At 39.2% G+C, this 21,880-nt stretch overlaps 1 protein-coding gene across 1 annotated transcript in view; it reads left to right on the forward strand.

Moving 5' to 3' along the window:
* The window catches only part of abat (4-aminobutyrate aminotransferase), a 35,811-nt gene that overhangs the window by 3,106 nt on the left and 10,825 nt on the right, over positions 1–21,880 (forward strand). Inside the window, exons 2-11 of the mRNA XM_085351348.1 lie at positions 7,483–7,625; positions 9,044–9,141; positions 9,231–9,260; positions 14,425–14,542; positions 16,300–16,349; positions 17,169–17,249; positions 17,537–17,629; positions 18,555–18,617; positions 18,745–18,808; positions 20,659–20,807. Coding sequence (XP_085207474.1) covers positions 7,556–7,625; positions 9,044–9,141; positions 9,231–9,260; positions 14,425–14,542; positions 16,300–16,349; positions 17,169–17,249; positions 17,537–17,629; positions 18,555–18,617; positions 18,745–18,808; positions 20,659–20,807 — 816 coding nt within the window. The 5' untranslated portion in view covers positions 7,483–7,555. The remainder of the gene's footprint in view (positions 1–7,482; positions 7,626–9,043; positions 9,142–9,230; positions 9,261–14,424; positions 14,543–16,299; positions 16,350–17,168; positions 17,250–17,536; positions 17,630–18,554; positions 18,618–18,744; positions 18,809–20,658; positions 20,808–21,880) is intronic.

Below are 21,880 nucleotides of genomic sequence, written 5' to 3' on the forward strand. Positions count from 1 at the left end.
GACCTGTTGGTGGTCTGGATAGCATTTGGAGCTTCGCTAGCAACCCGGCATTTCATCTCCGACAAAGTTATCCCGAGAGAAGTAAAGCAAGTGTGTCAGTCCATCTCTGAATGTTTGTAAAGCATTCCTGCGTTAAGCTTAACAAAGGATATATGGAGCGACTGCCTCTTCTCTCCCCCTCCCTCTCTTGCTGCTACTTCAATCATGAAACTGCTTAATGATCAGCTGATCGGCTTTTCTGTCGCGAGTCCGTCTCTCTTGTTTGCTTTTGGCCCACTTTGCACCAGAAAGAGGAAACCAGCGGATAAACAACAGCAGCACATTTAAGCTTGATAAGCTGTTGTTAGAATTTATTTAATATTACTTTCTACACCAGGATCTTTTTTTACGTAGCTGACGTTGGTAACTGTGCAGGGGCGGATCTAGCAAAGTTTAGCCAGGGGGGCCGATAGGGCATTAACAGGGAAAAGGGGATCACAAAGACATACTTTTCTTTCTTATTCTCATTTAAAATGTCTAGCTTTTAATAAATAATTATCTGACACCCAAAGTTTTAATTTAATGCAAAATGAATAGAAGTCCATTACTGTATATAGTAACTATTAAGTCTAATATATATACCCTAGTAAGCTATAGTACTTTTTCCTTTGGGAAGGTACCATCTGTGCAGTCTGCAATTTTGTTGAAGAAAGATGTTGAATCTATTTAATATTTTAATATATTGAAAAATAATTTATTTCTGTGCATTTTTTTTTCACACTGCATCAAATTAAGGTTGATTACGTCGATTAAGCATCATGAGGTGGAGCGTGAGGGGTGGTTCCCTATTTTTTATTTATTTATTTTTGGGGTTTTTTTGCATACAGGTATAACAGAATAGCTTTAGTGTAGTTGTTGTTTTAAACTTGAGTATGAACTTATACAAAATGCAGCAAGATATTTAAAAAAAACAGTTTTGTTGATTAAAACACACTATATCGGATTCATATCGGTATCGGCAGATATCCAAATTTATGATATCGGTATCGGACATAAAAAAGTGGTATCGTGCCATCTCTAGTTTAAACATCTGAATGCAATATCAACACTGTAGATTATATTATTAGTGCAATCGTAATGATGATGATGATTATTAACAATAGCAGTAAAATAATTTCCCTGATCTCCACAGCACCAATGAAGTAGAGGAATTGATTGTGCTGCAAGGTAGTAGCTTCTTCAGCATGGTAGAGCCATCCCTTCTTTCTTTTCCCAGCTGCAACACGCTGAAACGGATTCTAGGTTTCTTTCCCTGCCAGATAATCCATTTGTCCCAATTGCTAAACTGATTATCGCTTACTGTATGTCTACCGATAGGATTCAAGGATGTATGAAAGGCAGGGGAGGATATTCATGTTGACAGCGATAATCTTTGTGTTTAGATTTTAAAATGGTATAAGGTTCCATCTTTGCAAGTTTGATTTTATTTAATAGGATAAGGGATTGTGATTGGCTTGTGAAAGTTTTGTTGGGTAGTTAAGCAATTCAGCATCCCAACAGAGATTGAAGCTGTAGCTGTTCTTTGAGTCAATACATTTTAATGTCAAAGCCTGTGTTTTTCATATATTGATTTTGTAACCTGACAGTTTTCCAAAGAAAGCCATAACTCTGTAAAAACTCTGTTTCTGGCTCCATCAGGAAAACAACAACTTTGCTACCTTACTAATTGTCTCAGGGGCTCAATGAACAACACAAAGAGGAGAGGGTGATGGTGATGATCACTTTCATTTCAGCCTAAAGTGTTACTGCATTAGGTGCTCGCTGCCTCTCAAATGAGATCACAAAATAGATTGCAATGCGTGTAATAATGCATGTGCGTGATTGCATTATGGCTTGTTTCTGCAGTCATATATAGTCTGGTTTTATGGTTGCTGGTTTATCAATCAGCTGTGAGTGTACGACATAATTGTAATGATTTTGTAATGGTTTATAAAGTCAGCAGGTCAACATCATTTCTTCCTCTGAATGAGCCACTGTGTAGTCTGTAATTTAAAAAAAAAAAAATATATATATATATATATATATATATATATATATATATATGGTGGCATGCCGCCACCACCGTGGCGGCGGCATGCAGAGATTAAAATACAAATTTACATGATATTTGGAGGCGGTGCAGTTAACAGTAACATTTACTTTGTTGTTGATGCTAACATGGATGTGACAGTTGGTATTTACCTTAATCAGAGGATGTATCTTTTTGTGAGTAGGTGTATACTGACTTCAGAATTCATAGAGGTCCTTGTTCTGTTTCAGAATTCATACCACAGCCTTATGTAGTATTTTAGGTGCTCAGAACAAAAACATTTCATATATTTACAGTTTCATTAGATACATTCAGTGTTAGTAGCTGTGCTTTGGATTTCTTAGCTGCTGTATTCAATAGTACCACCGCACAGCTGATTACACAACAGATTTGTTGTCAAAGTAAGTTCAGTTTGTTTAAGGACAGGGCAGAAATGCTGCAGGTTTAGGCAAAACAAACAAACAATCACACAAAAACTGTAAATATAATTCAGATGTTCTGGAGAACAGTTTGGTTTTGTTTTTTGGTGGGTTTTCTTACGCTTCACAGGTGGACATTCTGGTGACCTTTGGATCATTGTCTGCATAACCCTTCAGGGTTTAAGCTGATGACTGAACTGTTTCTTATTGTTAAATTATGACCCAACTGAGACGTCTAGTTCTTTAGATGTTTCTCTGGGTTCTTTTGTTACCTCCTGGATGAGTCATTGGTGTAGTCTTGAAATAATTTTGGCAGAGTTCATTTTTAACATAGCTGGTTCCTGCTAGTCACAACGGATAGCTGGTTCTGCTGGAGTTCTCTTCTTGGTAACCATTAACAGCAGTCTCACTTGATGTCATGCCTACTTATTTCAAACAACTCCAGCAGTATATTCTCTGATTTAAAAACCTATTTTGAAGCTCCCTTTTCTTTCAAATATTTAAGAGAAAACTGTACTCTTAAACATTAGATTGTGTTTCTGGATGTTTCCCAAACTGGTTTTAAAGTCGTCTTAAGCACAAAATCTGTATTTTTATTAATTCTTAATGATCTTTTACTACTTTTTAAGTGACTTTGACTTTCTTGTGCTCTGCTGCTTTAGACACAATAGACCACACTCATGGTTCATTAAAACACTATGTGGGCCTTAAAGGTATAGCCTTAGAGTGGTTTAGGTTCTTTTAACACATAGAACCTTCTTACCATCTTGGTGATCTATGTCATATGGAGTCCCACAAAGATCAGTTCTCTGGCTAATCCTTTTTTCCCTTTACCTTCAGTGCCTGGCATTGATTTTTTTTTTTTTAAATTTTAAAAGATGGCCTTCCACATTTCTATGTGCCTGGCACGCATGCCTATAAAAAGAAATGTCTCCCTTAAACACTCCAGTAATGGTTTAGGGGAGATGGATGAAAACATGGAAAGCTTTATGATGTCATTATGTTCTGACCCAGCAGTGCCTGTGCTGCTCCTCTCTTGGACTTGGTCCTCTGCAGCTAAACTCACAGTAACAAACCTTGGTGTGAAACAAGACTGTAATTTTAAACTAGATAAGATAGATTCTTTCATTAAAGCATTTATCACTTTAGTCCAATATCCAGAACCAAATCCACATTATTATTTTAAGTTTTTGAGCATCTCCTTCATGCTCTGATAACAATGCAATTGGACTATTATAATGCACTTTATGTTGCAATGTTTTCTTTGGTCAATCCAAAATGCTGCAGTTTTTCTCTTAACTGGTACTCACAAGCATAAACACATCCCATTGTCCCTCCACTGGCTTCCTGTTCATTTTTGAATATTTGATCAGTTTTAAGACCTTTAATGCATCAGCACCACTGACTCCATCTGTAGGAGTCCTTAAAACCTGGATGAACAAGTTTTTTCAGGTATTATCCCGAATTTGTGGAATGAGCTCATTGCCCATGTTAGGATGGCCCAATTACTGCCTGTTTTAAAACTCTTTTTTTAAATTTTATTCCTCTGCGTTTGACTCTGAATAACTCAGCGTTTAACTTTTTTCATTGCCTTTTATAAAATAATTTTATTGATTTGTTGTGCAGTGTTTTGGTACTTTGTTTGGATTTTACTGCACATTTTATTGCACACATATTACTCCTTCCTATAGGTTTATTGTAGAACAATTAAGGTCTTCACCTTACAATATTAAGCACCTCGAGGCGACTGTTGTTGTTATTATAAATAAAATAAAATTGAATTGAACTTTAATTTTACTACTGAGTGGGACCAAAAATATCTCATATAGAATCACCACTCCCATTCTTTAAAAAAAAATGCATAAACAAAAAGGTTTGCTCACATTTCCATTACCTGATATTACTGCGGCATTAACAGGATTAACACTGGTTTCTGCCACCAAAGCTCTGAACAACATTAGTGCTAATTTACATTTTGGATACAGAAAGGGAAAAATAGATTGACCTATATAGAAAAATGAATGGATATTCACAGAGTTGAAATCATCCAACAGTACATAGTGTATATGTTTCCCAGTTTGCTTGTGCAGGTTTTTAAAATAATGACCAGGGCAAATATCTTCACTCTACTGATCACTGGTCACTGGTTTAAAACCCTATCGTTGACACACACACACACACACACACACACACACACACACACACACACACACACACACAGGCACAGACACAGACACAGACACAGACATGCATACACAGAAGGCAGACGTCACAGTTGGAAGCATGTCAAACACCAGCTACTCTTGTTCTATGATTTAATTTTTCTGACAAAATCATTTGTTCCCCAGAATAAAGTAGAACACCCTTATGGCTTTTTATGTTTTTATGTTTGTTAAAAATTCTTCCATGAATTTTTAACAAATGATTGTTTCATAGAGTTCATTGGATCTGGGATTCTTCATATGTAAGGAGGCTTTATAAATAAAATCAATCTGATCAATGTGGTTTTCATGTTCAACAAATGCTAATTAAACTTAAAGTGATTGTTGCATGGCATAAATTTGTCAAAATTTGTCAATTATGAGGAGAAATATTATATGCCCCACTTCTGTAATCTTACTCAGTGGAAACAAGAAACATACAAATGTGTCTTTATATTCATTTAGCGCCTGGGCTGTTGCCATAGTGACAGGGTGGTAATGTCAGTTGCATTTTAACTTGGTTCTTGTCACTGGGAAATAGCAATGACTGAACAACATGAACCTGTGATAGTCATGTATTTTACTTTTATGTGAACAACACCTGCACAGCGCTTGACTAGGAAAGTAAATGAACAGTTACAGTGTTTAAAGAGCATCTGAACCACTTGTTAACAGCCTCGATTGCATCAAGTGCTCAAAGGAGATATTTCTGAACAACTTTAAACATGTTTGTTTGTCTCAGTAACCCAGGAAAGTAAAACTTCCCATAATTACTTTTACTTAGCATTATTATGAATGGGGCCTCAACATAAATTAATAATCCACAACTAAAGTCCATATGATTTTAACTATTTCATTTGACAGTAGTGCTGCTGAATTCCTGTTGAGTTCAGATTTCAGCTTATTACAGTGCAAACTGTGAACTTCTTCTCCCCCTTGGCATATGAAGATGCAGTCTTGTGTAACTTTCACAATCAAAACCAGTTTTTTCCAGTTCATGAGGCGTTGCCAAGAAACCGTCTGTCTGTGCATGCATGTCTTTGTATGTTGTGCTTGCAGTGTGCAAGCGCCAAGGTTTCCTAGCCTGTGAAAGCAGATAACTGGATTTTTCCTGTTCCTGCAGACAGTGTTACATAACACATGATGAATGAGGAGAAAGTGCATACAGCCATCCCTGCCTTTGCCTCACTCTACCCTTAGTTCTTTTTATCATAGAATACTATTGTCATAGTAGTTAAAGTGCTACTCTCTACCTTAAAAAATAACAAATATTTTAACAAAAAGTTCTTCTGGTAGTGGGCTTGCCCAAATTTTAACATCATCAAACTCTCAAACACCCTTGAATAATACTATATGAATATAATATAGTGTTCCCAGTAAATCACCACTGTCTAATAGTAGGTCTGGGTAGCCATAGCCCCCAGGACATTAAGCAGGCATGGAAGAGATCCAGGCCACAGACATCTAGTGGACCATGAGAGCCCTAGAAGGACCTCCGCAGGGGCAGGTGTAAATAAAAATTTCCAGTTCACTCTGTCAAACGCTTTTTCTGCATCTAGAGACAATATTGTGGTTTCAATGTTTTTACTGCACGAATAGTCTATTAAATTAAGTGATCTACATGTATCTGTTGATGACTTTTATGAAACCAGTTTGGTCAGGATATATTATGAGGGAGGTTTTCTTCTCTAATTTCTTTGAGAGAGCTTTGCAGATTATTTTCATGTCAACCTTGATAAGGGATATCGGACAATAGCTGGTGGGAAGAACAGGGTCTTTGCCTGGTTTTAGCAGGAGACGTTGGCAGAATTCATATTTGTTGGTAGTCTGCCATTTTCTTATATTTCCTGTAACATTGTGTGGAACACTGCTGCCAGAATTCTTTGCTGGAAATCCATCTGGACCTGCAGCCTTATTATTGAGCATACTTTCCAGGGCTTACTGGAGTTCACCTGATGTCAGCGGTGAATCCAGTGCTGTCGCTTGACTTAAAAATAACATTTATATTTGATTTTCTTTTTTCCACCCAGTAGTGTGCAAACAACTCAAGAGCTCATATTCACATAATTGTAACTGTAATGTAATTACTAAATTTAATACGTAATATGTTACTACTTTACTGAAGAATGTAATGTGTTTACAGTAACACATTGCTTTGGAATGTGTTACACTGTAGACAGGTCAAGCAGAGTGTGGCACTGGAAGTAACGACACAAACACTTGTGTGTGGGAGGGGTTTGGTAAGGAGAAGGAAAAAATACTTTTATATGTGTACAGCGAGGCTGGGGTCCTACAGAATTCAGTTAAATATGGTCGGGTGTGGAAAGAATGCTTCACAGGTTTCCACAGAAGAAGCATAGTTTAGGGATAAAGGGGAATACTCACCCATCACTGGATGTGAAGTCACTGAAAAACCTCATTTTGGTTCAAAATCACAAACTATTTGAAGCCATTTGCAATTATTTTGATTGGTCATTCTCTACCCCGTGTTTGTTTTTATGTTCTGGTGATTATTAAATTAAAGAGTTTTGGCTCTCTCTCCATTCTTTTAGATAGTGGCTTCAAGATACCCCAGGATTTAATCCAAGATTGCATAGATATGAGACTTGCTGCTAGAATGACTTTGTAAAAAACCTACACTTTTGACTCCTCTGCTGTGACAGATGCCACATTCTTGTTTATTTAATAAAGTTAATGTGCTTTTTTTTGTTTGCTTTTTTGCACCTCTCTGCTCTCTCTGATCCCCCCTTCCCCCTTCTTCCCCTTTCCCTCTTTCTTTCCTTTGTTTTTATAGGTGACTTGGAGACGTTAGAAGCTGAGCACAGTTTTTGCCTGTCTCTCACACTTTTTGACTGTGGCTTTTTGCCATGGCAACCTCCTTGATCCGTCGTCAGCTGGCTTTCTCTCTGCAGAAAAACGTGTGGCTCAGTGCTTCAGGTAAATCTAGCACTACACCAGATCCTTGTTTTCTAGTCAGGATATAACATTCAGTAGGTAAAGATGTGTTACCAGTGTTGGAGAGTGTCTTAAAACTGTTTGGACCATTGTGTAAATTAATCTTATTCTTCCAGCCATATTAGTGCCACAGCTAATAGGCTAAGCTTTTCCACATGTGAGGAATGTATTGCTTATTTCAAAGTGACTTTAAGAATTTTCAGATGATTTTTTTTAGTTGAAATGTCTCATCTGAAAATACAATTTTAATACCTCTCATGGGTAAAGCAGTGAAAGCAGAATAGCATTGTGTAATCAGTGTAAATGTTTAAACCGAAGGAGGATGTGCTTATCAATACACATGTTTGTGCTTTTCCAAGATGAGTGACTGAGTGGTGTGTCAAAGGTCTTCTGTCCATAACCACGAAGCCAGACATACTACTGTAAATCTGAGTAACAAGTAAATTATTCACTACACATGGGACACTATTGCGTTGGCAAAATCTGTCTACAGACAGCTGCCGTTATCCGATAAACTGGATTTGTGACAGGCGTCTCCATAAAGGCTGTTTTATATAGTAAAACAATGTGAAAGAGGAAGCTGTCTAGACTGTATAATATGCTATAAATAATTAATGCATTACAACAACTGTGGATTTAAAGTTGAAGCTCTGCCCTTCAAGATGTGATTGAAGTACAGACTTATTTTGTTCATTTTAATTCCAGTCTGGTTGTGTGCAGAAGCAAAATCACAAAAAAGTGTTGCTGTTCCCAAGCGTGTGGACTAACTATATATAAATGTGTGTTTTGGAGCAACTAAATTTATCTCAAGAAAGTGTTCACCTGCAACTGCTTCATAAACGGTTGGTATAAATGTCCAGCGGAGCACTGATATGAGCTTTAAACCTTATCTTTGCTTGTTTGATAGTAGATCAACTAACAGCCTAGTCATCCATGAGATGAGCTATTTCAGTTCACAGAACTTGTTGCTGTAACCGCTAGCTCAGTAAAGATGACCCCAAATTGTCCAGAACCAGTAAGAACTAGTTTCTGGGCTTATCTTGTTTTTCAACTGTGAGTCAGAGTTACCGGGATAGAGGACACTGTAACGGTCGGGGCAGATACTATGGATTTTGTTGTATAGTTGTTTGAGATATAACTATGGAAAAATATAAATTTCCTTATTTGCTCCCAAGCTGCCCTGAGCTTATCCAGGACAGAGGACATAGTTAGGGACAGTATTAGAGTATATTTGCCTTTAAAAAATCATAACAAAGAAGCAAAAGTTGCCAGCACTTTATTTGTTTCTATCATGGCTGGCACCACATGTAAAACACCAGGACATGACCACAAAATAAGTACCAAATATTACACCCCTCACACCCACACATTTATGAACTTTTTTGTGGTTTCTCCACAAGGTTGCAGATATGTCAGCAAAGCAGCAGCAAAGACACAGGTGGAGTTTGACTACGATGGACCCTCCATGACAACTACAGTCCCTGGTCCACGATCACAAGTAATGGTGTACACACACACCACACCACACACACACACACAGACACATTTATTGCAATCAAAAGCTTTTCTCTCTCTTTCTATTTCTAGGAGCTGATGAAACAACTGGGACAAATACAGGTGAGATGTGTGTGTTAGTATTTGTGGTTTCTGCTACTTACAGTTGAGCATGATTGTCTACAACAGCATAAATACAACAAGAGTACTTCTCCATCCTTTTATATATGAGTTTATTTATTTGTTTTTACTGAATGCCTTGTTTCGGTTGATACTGGTTCTGGATACTGATCTCCTACAACCGCTGGCAAAAATTATGCAGTCATCACATTTGCAAGATGTTCAGCAACTTTGTAATCTAAAAGAAATACCTGAACAAATTTCAATATGCAAAATTTTTAATCATGTTCAGGCTATAACAAGCTGGCTGCTTTTGGTGGATATGCAGAAAATATTTATTGAACAAAAGTTGGCATTGGAAACTGGTGAACTGGTCTTTTTTTGTGTGTGTGTGTTTTTCAGGGGTTGCATATTTTTTTTGGAAATTATTTCACTGATTATGTTTGTACATTAATAACTGAACATTTTTTAGTATATTGCATTTTAATAACATGATACAGTGGGGCAAAAAAGTATTTAGTCAGCCACCGATTGTGCAAGTTCCCCCACCTAAAATGATGACAGAGGTCAGTAATTTGCACCAGAGGTACACTTCAACTGTGAGAGACAGAATGTGAAAAAAAAATCCATGAATCCACATGGTAGGATTTGTAAAGAATTTATTCGTAAATCAGGGTGGAAAATAAGTATTTGGTCAATAACAAAAATACAACTCAATACTTTGTAACATAACCTTTGTTGGCAATAACAGAGGTCAAACGTTTACTATAGGTCTTTACCAGGTTTGCACACACAGTAGCTGGTATTTTGGCCCATTCCTCCATGCAGATCTTCTCGAGAGCAGTGATGTTTTGGGGCTGTCGCCGAGCAACACGGACTTTCAACTCCCGCCACAGATTTTCTATGGGGTTGAGGTCTGGAGACTGGCTAGGCCACTCCAGGGCTTTCAAATGCTTCTTATGGAGCCACTCCTTTGTTGCCCGGGCGGTGTGTTTTGGATCATTGTCATGTTGGAAGACCCAGCCTCGTTTCATCTTCAAAGTTCTCACTGATGGAAGGAGGTTTTGGCTCAAAATCTCACGATACATGGCCCCATTCATTCTGTCCTTAACACGGATCAGTCGTCCTGTCCCCTTGGCAGAAAAACAGCCCCATAGCATGATGTTTCCACCCCCATGCTTCACAGTAGGTATGGTGTTCTTGGGATGCAACTCAGTATTCTTCTTCCTCCAAACACGACGAGTTGAGTTTATACCAAAAAGTTCTACTTTGGTTTCATCTGACCACATGACATTCTCCCAATCCTCTGCTGTATCATCCATGTGCTCTCTGGCAAACTTCAGACGGGCCTGGACATGCACTGGCTTCAGCAGCGGAACACGTCTGGCACTGCGGGATTTGATTCCCTGCCGTTGTAGTGTGTTACTGATGGTGACCTTTGTTACTTTGGTCCCAGCTCTCTGCAGGTCATTCACCAGGTCCCCCCGTGTGGTTCTGGGATCTTTGCTCACCGTTCTCATGATCATTTTGACCCCACGGGATGAGATCTTGCGTGGAGCCCCAGATCGAGGGAGATTATCAGTGGTCTTGTATGTCTTCCATTTTCTGATGATTGCTCCCACAGTTGATTTTTTCACACCAAGCTGCTTGCCTATTGTAGATTCACTCTTCCCAGTCTGGTGCAGGTCTACAATACTTTTCCTGGTGTCCTTCGAAAGCTCTTTGGTCTTGGCCATGGCGGAGTTTGGAGTCTGACTGTTTGAGGCTGTGGACAGGTGTCTTTTATACAGATGATGAGTTCAAACAGGTGCCATTCATACAGGTAACGAGTGGGGGACAGAAAAGCTTCTTACAGAAGACGTTACAGGTCTGTGAGAGCCAGAGATTTTCCTTGTTTGAGGTGACCAAATACTTATTTTCCACCCTAATTTACGAATAAATTCTTTACAAATCCTACCATGTGGATTCATGGATTTTTTTTTTTTCACATTCTGTCTCTCACAGTTGAAGTGTACCTCTGGTGCAAATTACTGACCTCTGTCATCATTTTAAGTGGGGGAACCTGCACAATCGGTGGCTGACTAAATACTTTTTTGCCCCACTGTATATCATTTTTAAAAGTCACTTTATCTTCCGTAGTAGGTCTCTACTGTAGTTAGTAGGTATGTAGTGACACTGAGGCAACAACTACACTCATCATTGTATGAAACTTTTCAGCATTACAAACAAAAATGTGGAACACACACACAAACCTAGACATGTTTTAGAAAGGCAGTCAGACAAACGGTGACCTCAAATGTTCAAATGGCTCATTGTATTCAGGCCAAAATAAGCAAAAACCGCATCTAAGTATGACATACAGATAGGATGTCCTACGAGAGCTCTGTCAGCTTATTCTAACATGTTTGCCTTTAAATATTAATTGATAGTAATACATATTCTCTTGAAATTGTAATACTTTTTCTCTAGCTACAATGACTATGCCATGCTTCTGTGTGTGTGTTGGTAGATTGGGTCTGTAAGTATGTTAAGTCAGTGAACTACATAAATAATTCCTGGAGCACAATATGCTGTTCCCTCTTTTTTTAGCACCATCCACTCTTAAGGTTATATGGTGCTTCTGTCGTATCTGAAGCTCAGTGATACCAGAGATGGCATTATGCAAGTGATGTCTTCATATTGTGCAGGTGTTTGTGTGTGGATTTTGATATAATTTTATTCTAATTGTTTGTATTGTAGTAACAATAAAGTTATTAATAATTTTCAAGGAAACTTTGAAGCATGCTAGAAAGACTGTTAAAAGGTTACAAATGCAGAATGAATTGAAGGCGTTATGTTTACCTTCAACATAAGATTCTTCAAGAACCATAATAGGCTGAATTTATTTTCTAAACATATGCTAAACTGTGCTGTTTTGTTAAACTGCACTGTTTTTTATAGCAAATAACTTGCTGCTTTTGTCTTTACAGACTTTTGGTTATCATATGTAGTATTTAGTATTTAGTATTTATTTATTTATTGTCATTGTCAAGAACAATGAAATTGCGTTTGGGGCTTCCATACAACCCAAAAAAAAAGAAGAAAATAATAAATACCCCTTAAAACCCAAGTGTACATATTTAACCCAGTGTGACTCCAATGCAATAAGACAATCCTTAGCAATAATGTTCGTAGAAATTCATACAAAGACCTGAGAAACATGACAAAATACAACAATGCAACCCATTCAATATTATTGTACTGTGAGATATGATATCAGATATGATAGTTATCTATTTAAGAAAGGGGGGGGGGGGCAGGAGGGGGAAGAGAATAAAGATATGATGCACCAATGCAGACCAGTTCATTGCTATTAAGAAGTTGGATATGGTTATTGTCCGTGAGAGGGGGGCAGAGAGTTCAGGAGCCTCACAGCCTGTGGATACAGGCTGTTGGCCAGTCTGGATGTTCTGGCCTGTATAGACCTGTACCTTCTCCCTGAGGGCAGCAGATGGAAAAGGTGGCGCGCAGGGTGATGTTGGTCCCGCAGGATACTGTGCACCCTCCTCAGACAGCGAGTGGGGAAGATATTACTGATCTCTGGCAGACTTGTTCCGATAATTCTGCCAGCTTCCTTCACCACCCGCTGGAGTGCTTGCTGATCGGCCTTGGTGCAGCTGGGGAACCACACTAGAAATCCATACGTCAGAACGCTGCTGATGGCACAGTTGTAGAAGTTCAACATCAGAGATCTGGGAATGTGTGCGCTCCGCAGTCTCCTCAGGTAGTAGAGGCGCTGTTGGGCCTTCCGTACAACTGAGGTGATATGGTTGCCCCAGGACAGGTCCTCGGTCACAGTTACCCCCAAGAATTTAAAACTGCTCACCCTCTCCACCGCCTCACTGCCAATGAAGAGAGGCAGATGGTTGTTATGACCCCTCTTCCGGAAATCTACAATGATCTCCTTGGTCTTTTTGGTGTTTAAGACCAAGTTATTGTCGTGGCACCATGACTCTAGTTGTTGCACCTCTGTCCTATAGTTTGTCTCATCATTGTTGGATATAAGTCCGAGCACTGTAGTGTCATCTGCAAACTTAACAATGAGATTGGACGCGCAGGAGGAAATACAGTCATGGGTGAAGAGAGTGTATAGCAGAGGGCTCAGAACACACCCCTGAGGGGCACCGGTGTTGACCACAAGGGTGGAAGAGGTGTTCTTACCCACTCTGACACTCTGTCTACGGTTAGTGAGGAAGTCCACAATCCAGTTGCACAGAGAGGAGTTAAGTCCCAGTTGGTGGAGTTTGGGACGTAGTTTGTATGGCCGGATGGTATTAAAAGCCGAGCTGTAGTCTACAAAGAGGAGCCGTGCATAGGTATTCCTGTGTTCCAAGTGCTTCAGTAATGTGTGCAGCACTGTGGCGATCGCATCCTCGGTTGACCGGTTCTCCCTGTATGCAAACTGGTGCGAGTCCAGGGATGGTGGAAAAGCAGCTCTGATGTGTTTAATGACCAGTCTCTCCAGGCATTTGGCGGGAATGGGGGTGAGTGCCACAGGTCTGAAATCGTTCAGACATGTGACATTTGACTGTTTTGGGATGGGAACGATGGTTGCTGCTTTGAAACAGGATGGTACCAGTGAACAGGACAACGAGGTGTTATATATAGAGGTGAAGACGTCCGCCAGGTCCGCAGCACAGTCTTTTAGCACCCGGCCCAGCACTCCATCCGGCCCGGCCGCCTTCCTGGTGTTAATGCTCCGGAACACACGCCTCAGCTCATGAGTGCTCAGGACCGGAGCAGGGTCGGTTGAGGGGAGAGGGGACAGGACAGGGTCGGTGTTCTCCCTGTCAAAACGGGCATAAAAGAGATTTAGATCCTCAGCCAGAGTAGAACTGTCGGCTGAGGGTGATGGTGTTCTTCTTTTGTAGTCCGTGATAGCCCTGATGCCCTCCCAGACCTGCCTTGGGTTTGTGTTGTTCTCAAACCTGGCCTCGATACGCCTCCTGTGCTGCTGCTTGGCAGTCTTGATGCCTCTTCTCAGGTTGGCCCTGGCAGCACTGTATGCCTCCTGGTCCCCGGATTTGAAAGCGTTGTATTTAGACTCGAGAATAATTTATGAATATCTTTATACTCTTAATCGTAAGTACCATGTGAGGTTTTTAATACATAACATGTTTTTCCCCAGAATACTGGTGCCATCAACTTTTTCTGTAACTATGAGGAGAGCAAAGGGAACTACCTAGTGGATGTGGATGGGAACCGCATGCTGGATATCTACACTCAGATTTCTTCCATCCCAATTGGTTAGTACAGATATTTATGTAATAACTTCAGTTTAGATTGTTGAATTGTGAGACAGGGATGAAATCTATAATCATAACAAATGTTATTTTATATTGCATAGCTGTCATTGAAAAAGGGCAGACACTATGGTTGGATAATAAATGGTTTCACCCAGCCATGAGCCATGAGTGAAAGACGTTTTTGAATTTTAATTTATATTGTCTGAAAAATGGCCAAAAAAATCACAAATTCTGCCAGGCTATGTTAACTCAGTGTAAAGTGCAATGGTTTTGTACTTAAGACAAGTTAGTATGAAAAACATAATTTGCATATAAGCCGGGCAGCACGGTGGCACGGTGGTTAGCACTGTTGCCGCACAGCAAGAAGGTCCTGAGTTCAATTCCAACATCAGGCCGGGGTCTTTCTGTGTGGAGTTTGCATGTTCTCCCCGTGTTTGCGTGGGTTCTCTCCGGGTACTCCGGCTTCCTCCCACCGTCCAAAGACATGCAGCTTGTGGGGATAGGTTAATTGGATAATCCAAAATTGTCACTAGGTGTGAATGTGCGAATGCATGTGAGTGCGAATGGTTGTCTGTCCCTGTGTGTTGGCCCTGCGACAGACTGGCGACCTGTCCAGGGTGTACCCCGCCTCTCGCCCTATGACAGCTGGGATAGGCTCCAGCGCCCCCCGCGACCCTGAAAAGGACAAGCGGAAGCGAATGGATGGATGGATGCATATAAGCCCTCAGTTTGTACTCTTTCTGTGTGTGTGTGTGTGTGTGTGTGTGTGTGTGTGTGTGTGTAAAGGAGTCTACCTTAACATCCATCAGAAAAAACTATATGTAGCTGGCTGTGTAGATCAGCGGCCCCCAACCTTTTTTGCGCCACGGACCGGTTTATGCCCGACAATATTTTCATGGACCGGCCTTTAAGGTGTTGCGGATAAATACAACAAAATAAAACTAGTACCGGTACCGAAAAAAAGAAAATTTATTCATAACACACATGAAAAGACCAAGGAAAACCGAGTAAATGATAAAAACGATAACAAAATAACGCTGAAAACCGATTAAAAACCCTGAAAACTATACATTTCAGCCCTGAGCCTCAACTCTCGCGGTCCAGTACCAAACGAGTCACGGACCGGTCCGAGGCCCGGGGGTTGGGGACCGCTGGTGTAGATGAATGGCTGCATGCTTAAAATGTATTATCATTATTAATTTTTCTAATGTTATGAAATTTTTTTGTGTCATAATTTATGATTTCAAATGTTTTTCCATTTCATCTAGTTAACTCAAGTCTAAAAAGCAATGGGGACTACTGTGTCTCATCTGTAATCTATATCTGTTTTTCAATTGAAAACTGGTTTTAAAGGCAGTATTACATATATGGCAAGCGTCTTGTTGGTGCAAACGAGGAGCTTAACAGACAAATACTGATTAACTATCATGATGTTGCTTTTTTATTTTTTAAAGCAGGGCAAATCATAGATAACTATGGTGTTTACTGGTTCTTTTGATACAATTGGATCAATTATATATGTGGTCACTTTGCTGCCATTAGACTTGTTGTACTGTATTACTGTCGGAGTCAATTTTGATACACTGAGCTACTTTGCATTTCCACTGTGGTTTGTCCAACGGAACAGGGATATACGTAGTTTACTTGTATACTTTCCAATAAAACTAATAATACTTATTTTAATAGCATACTTGAAGGAAATGGTGTATGCGATGCACCTTCCTTTGTAAAACCACTCCTGTTGTGTGCTCCTATAGGCTACAACCACCCTGCTCTCCTCAAAGTGATGACCAATCCAAACAATTTGGTAAGTTCGTTTCTTTTATCAGGGAAAATAAAGATATGGAGCAGATGGCATTGCAGTGAATGATTAAGTATACAGTAGTCAAAGGAATTGCATTCTGTGTTTTATACAGACAATTGTGATTTCCATTAGAGCAGTTTAGGGTAAATTATGCTAAGCTACCACAGTTCTGACATCATACAGCAGTTACAATCTTTCCTCACAATGCCACTGTGAGTAAGCAAGCTGGACAATGATCATATGATGATTTTTTGGTGTAGAATCATCATCCATGATCTCAAGACACAGTTACCTCCATAGAACTCATAGATCACAATTTTAGCTAAGCATATGGTTATATAGATAGAATAACCTGTGTTGGGATTAAATAATTTGCAGTGCCTCAATAATGCTATGCTTTTTTTTATTAATAAGTGTTAGAAAGTTATATAGTGTAGTATTAAGTGGACACAGCACTGAAAAATAAAGGCATTAGACAACAATTCAACTCAGGGCTAAAGGACCATGACTCAAATCTCATTCTGTTTTTTGTTTTATTATAAATATTCTGACTGGAACATGAAAGTGGCACCTCCAACATATGTGTCCACTGAGTGTTTTCATCATTCTTATGTCTAATGTTGAGCTTCCTGTATGTTCTCAGAGGAGAGGTGAGGTGTAAAACAACAAATGGTTTTTAAAGTGAATGTAAATCCTAATATTTGTTTTGGTTTGGGATTTAACAAGTAGGACATATATGTAAGTACATGTAACATCCTTTTGAAAAAGTCTGAACAAGACTCTGCGTATTTGCATGTACTAGATATTTTTGTCTTTCTTCAGAGTACATTTGTGAATCGGCCAGCCTTGGGAATCCTGCCACCTGAGAACTTTCCAGACAAAATCACCGAAAGTCTTCTCTCAGTGAGAAACACACAAAAACTGAGTTTATCTTTTTATACCCAAATTTGAGCTATCACACTAATATTTTTTCTGCTTTTTTTTGTAAAACAGTACATTTTAAAATTCATGGATAACAACTATCTAACACACATTTAGAATTTAAATTTGTGTACAGGTTGTTCTTACATTCTAGTTTTCATGTAACTCCATAATGTATTATTTGCCTTTATTGCTATTTCTGCAGATAATGGTAGCTGTGCAATGATAATAATGATAATCCTTGTTACTCCTACTTTGCTTTCTGTCAGGTGGCACCTAGTGGAATGACTCGTGTTCAGACAATGTCCTGTGGTGCTTGCTCCAATGAAAATGCTTACAAAGCTATTTTTATCTGGTATAGGGTAAGTGAGTGCAAATTTGATTTAATTTGTTAACACCATGTTAAATTATATCTGGTGACCACATGGTATGGGGGGTGTTAGTGCTCATAGCATGGGTAACATCTGTGAAGGCACAATTAATGCTGAAAGGTACAACATATGCTGCCATCCAAGCCAGACAATCCCTGCTTATTTCAGCAGAACAATGCACAGCCACATTCTGCATGTGTTACAACTGCGTGGCTTTGTAGTAAAAGAGTCAGGTACTAGAGTGGCCTGCCTACAGTCCAGACCCGTCTCCCATTGAACATGTGTGGCGCATTATGAAGTGCAAAATATGACGATGGAGACCCCGGACTGTTGAGCAACTGAAGTTGTACATGAACCAAGAATGGGAAAGAATTCCACCTACACAGCTTTAACAATTAGTGTCCTCAGTTCTTATTGACGCTTATTGAGTGTTGTTAAAAGAAAAGGTGATATAACCCAGTGGTAAACATGTCCAAGCTTTATTGGAACATGTTGCAGGTATCAAATTCAAAATGAGTGAAGATTTGCACGACAACAACACAAACAAGTTTATTAGTTTGAACATTGGATATCTTTTCTTTGTAGTGTATTCAATTGAATATCGGTAAAAAAGGATTTGCAAATCATTTTATTCTGTTTTTATTTACATGTTACACAACATCCCAACTTCATTGGAATTGGGTTTGTAGTAATGTTCTGTGATGTTCTATTATCAGTAATATTATTTGATCGTAACACTATAACAGACAACTGAATCCAAATCTCGGACAAAAATCTCGGACAAAAACACAAAACCTAAAGCAAACAAAAGGTCACCACAGGAGATAGCTGTCTTGTATTGAGTAGGAAAAAAAATGTAAACCAACAAGTTGGAATTAAAATGAATTTAATCTCTGTGGGTTTTTTTTTTACTTAGAACAAAGAACGAGGCCCAAACACACCAACTAATGAAGAACTGAACACCTCCATGATCAACCAGGTCTCACTATTCATTAAGTTATTCACCACTTTCCTGCCATATTGGACTCAATATTTGCTTCTTATTTCTTGATGTTTGTCTTTTCTCTTGCTTAGTGTCATTGAATCCTTATGTCTTTTGATCTCAGGCACCAGGTTGTCCAGAACTCAGTATTTTATCTTTCATGGGGGGTTTCCATGGAAGAACATTAGGTATGTTAAATACTGTATACATTTTTGCTACTGTTAAAACAACAGCACCTGTCATAAAACAATTACAGTGGTATTTATTGAACAAATAACAAACTGAATTCATGTTTTTATACCCAAATTTGAGCTGGTACACTACAACTGTTTTATTGTAAAACAGTTCATGCATAATAATACACTGGCACATTATAAATACTTTTTCATCTGAGGGATTGGAAACGGTCCAGGCAGATTGCTCAGTGATGCAAAACAACCCAGCTGTTATCATACAAAAGCCTGTGCTATAAAAATAGAAGTTTGATTAATAACACCTCAAACATGTAAAAATTGAAAGCTCAAGGGTCCACATGTAGCATTTTTATAGCTTTTCACAAATACACAAGCATTGTATGTATTTAATCCTGTATGATGTCAGTTTGAAACTTTAGACTCAAGTCAGTGTGCTCTTTGTACAACTGGGGAAATCATTATTTGATTTTTGCCTGAATTTGTAAGTTTGCTCATTTAAAAAGAAATTAATCTCTAATTGTATGGTAGTTTCATTTTAATGAAGAGAGACAGATTATCAACCAGAAATCCAGAAAAATGAATTACATAAAAGTTGTAAACTTATTTGCATGTCATTAAGTAAGTAATGATACATAAAAATACAGGTCGCTACACAAAACACAACGTATTACTTGGTGGAGAAACCTTTTTTGGTTAGTACTTTACTTCTTGTAGTTCACTGGATTTGCACACATTTCAGAAAGGATTTTTGCACTCCTCTTTGGCTGCTGCTTAGCAAATTGAAGCTTCAGCTTCCCCCAGAGATTTTCTACTGAGGTCTGGAGACTAGCTAGGCCACTCTTTGACCTTTACCTGCTTCTTCCTTAGTCCCTTCTATGTTCCATTGGTGCTATGCTTTAGGACATTGTCTCGCTGGAAGATCTACGAGCCCTCTTCAGTGTTCTGGCTTAGAGAAGGAGCTTCTCTTCCAAGATTTTTTGGGACATGATAACGTTCATTGTCCTCTCAAAGCAGTGAAGTGTCCTTAGCAGACAAACAGCCCTGACACATAGTATTTCCACCATAATGTTCTTTGGGTAATCCTCAGCATTCTTCTTTCTCCTTATTCCAGTTTGAATGTGGCTTCGTCTGACAAAAGCACACAAGCCTTCTCTGAATCATTTAGATTTTCGCTGTAGACAGGCCAGTTGCTAAAGCAGGGAAACTTTACAAACACCACATGATTTTAATCCTTTATAGCTTACTGTGTTACACCTTTACCATGATCATGCTCTCCCCGTGAGGTGCATGCAAGATCTAATGTGGAGCTTCAGACTGAGGGCGACTATTTTCTATTTCTTCTGTTTTGGAATAATTGCACCAACAGTTGTCACCTTCTCACTAAGCTTCTTGTTGATGGTCTTGTAACCCATTCCAGCCTTGGGGAAGTCTACAATCCTTCCCCACCGGAGGAGGTTTGAATGGAACAAACTGAGTCTATAGACCGGTGAACACATAGCAAGTGAATATTAGGAGTATGTATAATTGATTGATTAATTGTCTGCCAGATTTCAGTCAGTCTCTGGGAACCAGAATTCTGGCTGCGTTGTAGGAGATCAAATACTTTCAGTCAATGACGTGCAAATTTATTCATTTTATTTAATGTGTTTTTCTGGATTTTTGGTTGCTATTCTTTGTCTATTAAAATGATACTGTTAGAGATTGTTAATTTTTTCGTAAGTGAGCAAACTTGCAAATTTCCCAGTGGATGATGGCAATCATTAGACTTTTTGGAAAGATAAAACCAAAAGGCATATTCTAACTTTGTGGATTTGTTACTAATTCATTGCTGTTGCCTTGTTAAGGTTGTTTGGCAACAACACACTCCAAAGCGATCCACAAACTGGACATTCCATCATTTGATTGGCCTGTTGCCCCATTCCCCAGACTACAGTACCCACTGGATGAGTTTACCAGAGAGAACGCTGAGGAAGAGGCTCGTTGTTTGGAGGAGGTAGGCTGTATGTATACACAGAAAAGATACTATATGAGTATATGTGAACAACCATAAGGTACAGACCAAAATGTCATCACAGGAAGCAAAATGTTTTTTTTTTTAATATATAACAGTTTTGATTTGAGTTGAAGGTTTTTAACCTATCAGCAGAACTAGTATCTGCTCCTTTGTGCAAGGTGGAATGGTAAATGGCCTGTATTTATATAGCGCTTTACTAGTCCCTAAGCACCCCAAAGCGCTTTACACACGAAGTTACCACCCATTCACGCACACATTCACACACTGGTGATGGCAAGCTACATTGTAGCTACATTGTAGCTCTGACAGAGGCAAGGCTGCCGGACACTAGCACCACCGGGCCCTCTGACCACCACCAGTAGGCAATGGGTGAAGTGTCTCACCCAAGGACACAACGACCGAGACTGTACAAGCCGGGGCTCGAACCAGCAACCTTCCGATTACAAGGCGAACTCCCAACTCTTGAGCCACGATCACCCCTAGGTGGAACAGGACGAGCACTGCCAGAGCCCTAGGTATACTTGGTGCAGAGTCCTAGGTTTCTTCTGGTACATAACAATGTCCGGCCTCATGTGGCAAGAGTATGCAGGCAACTGCTGGAGAATGAAGGAGTTGATACCAGTGAATGCCCCCTATGCTATGTTTCAGTCCATTCGACACCACCAGGTTGCATCTCAGACTTGCCCAAATCCAAATCTGGAAGAAGGTCCTCCAGGACACCATGCATCATCTCATTGGGGGCCATAAAAATACAGAGTGTCATTTTGATACTGCAATAACACATTAGCTAGTCCATGAAATTATTAATTTTGAGGATGATTTTTATTTTAGATGTGATGAGATCTCATGTGTTTTTTAATTTGTTCTTTTCATTTTTTCATTTTTTGAGATTGTATTTTTGAAGTTTAAGTAATTGTTGTTTTTTCATGACATTACACATATTGCAGTTTACATTACAGTAAAACTGAAAATAAAATTGATCACATTATATTGGCACCTGTCAAAACATGGGGTATAATGAGAAAAAAGACTGTCTTTTGGGTATGCAGTGG

This window comes from Diplotaxodon limnothrissa, linkage group LG4 (assembly GCF_057381915.1).
Source record: "Diplotaxodon limnothrissa isolate DT_005_m linkage group LG4, D_limnothrissa_male_GT1.1, whole genome shotgun sequence".
Lineage (NCBI taxonomy): Eukaryota > Metazoa > Chordata > Actinopteri > Cichliformes > Cichlidae > Diplotaxodon > Diplotaxodon limnothrissa.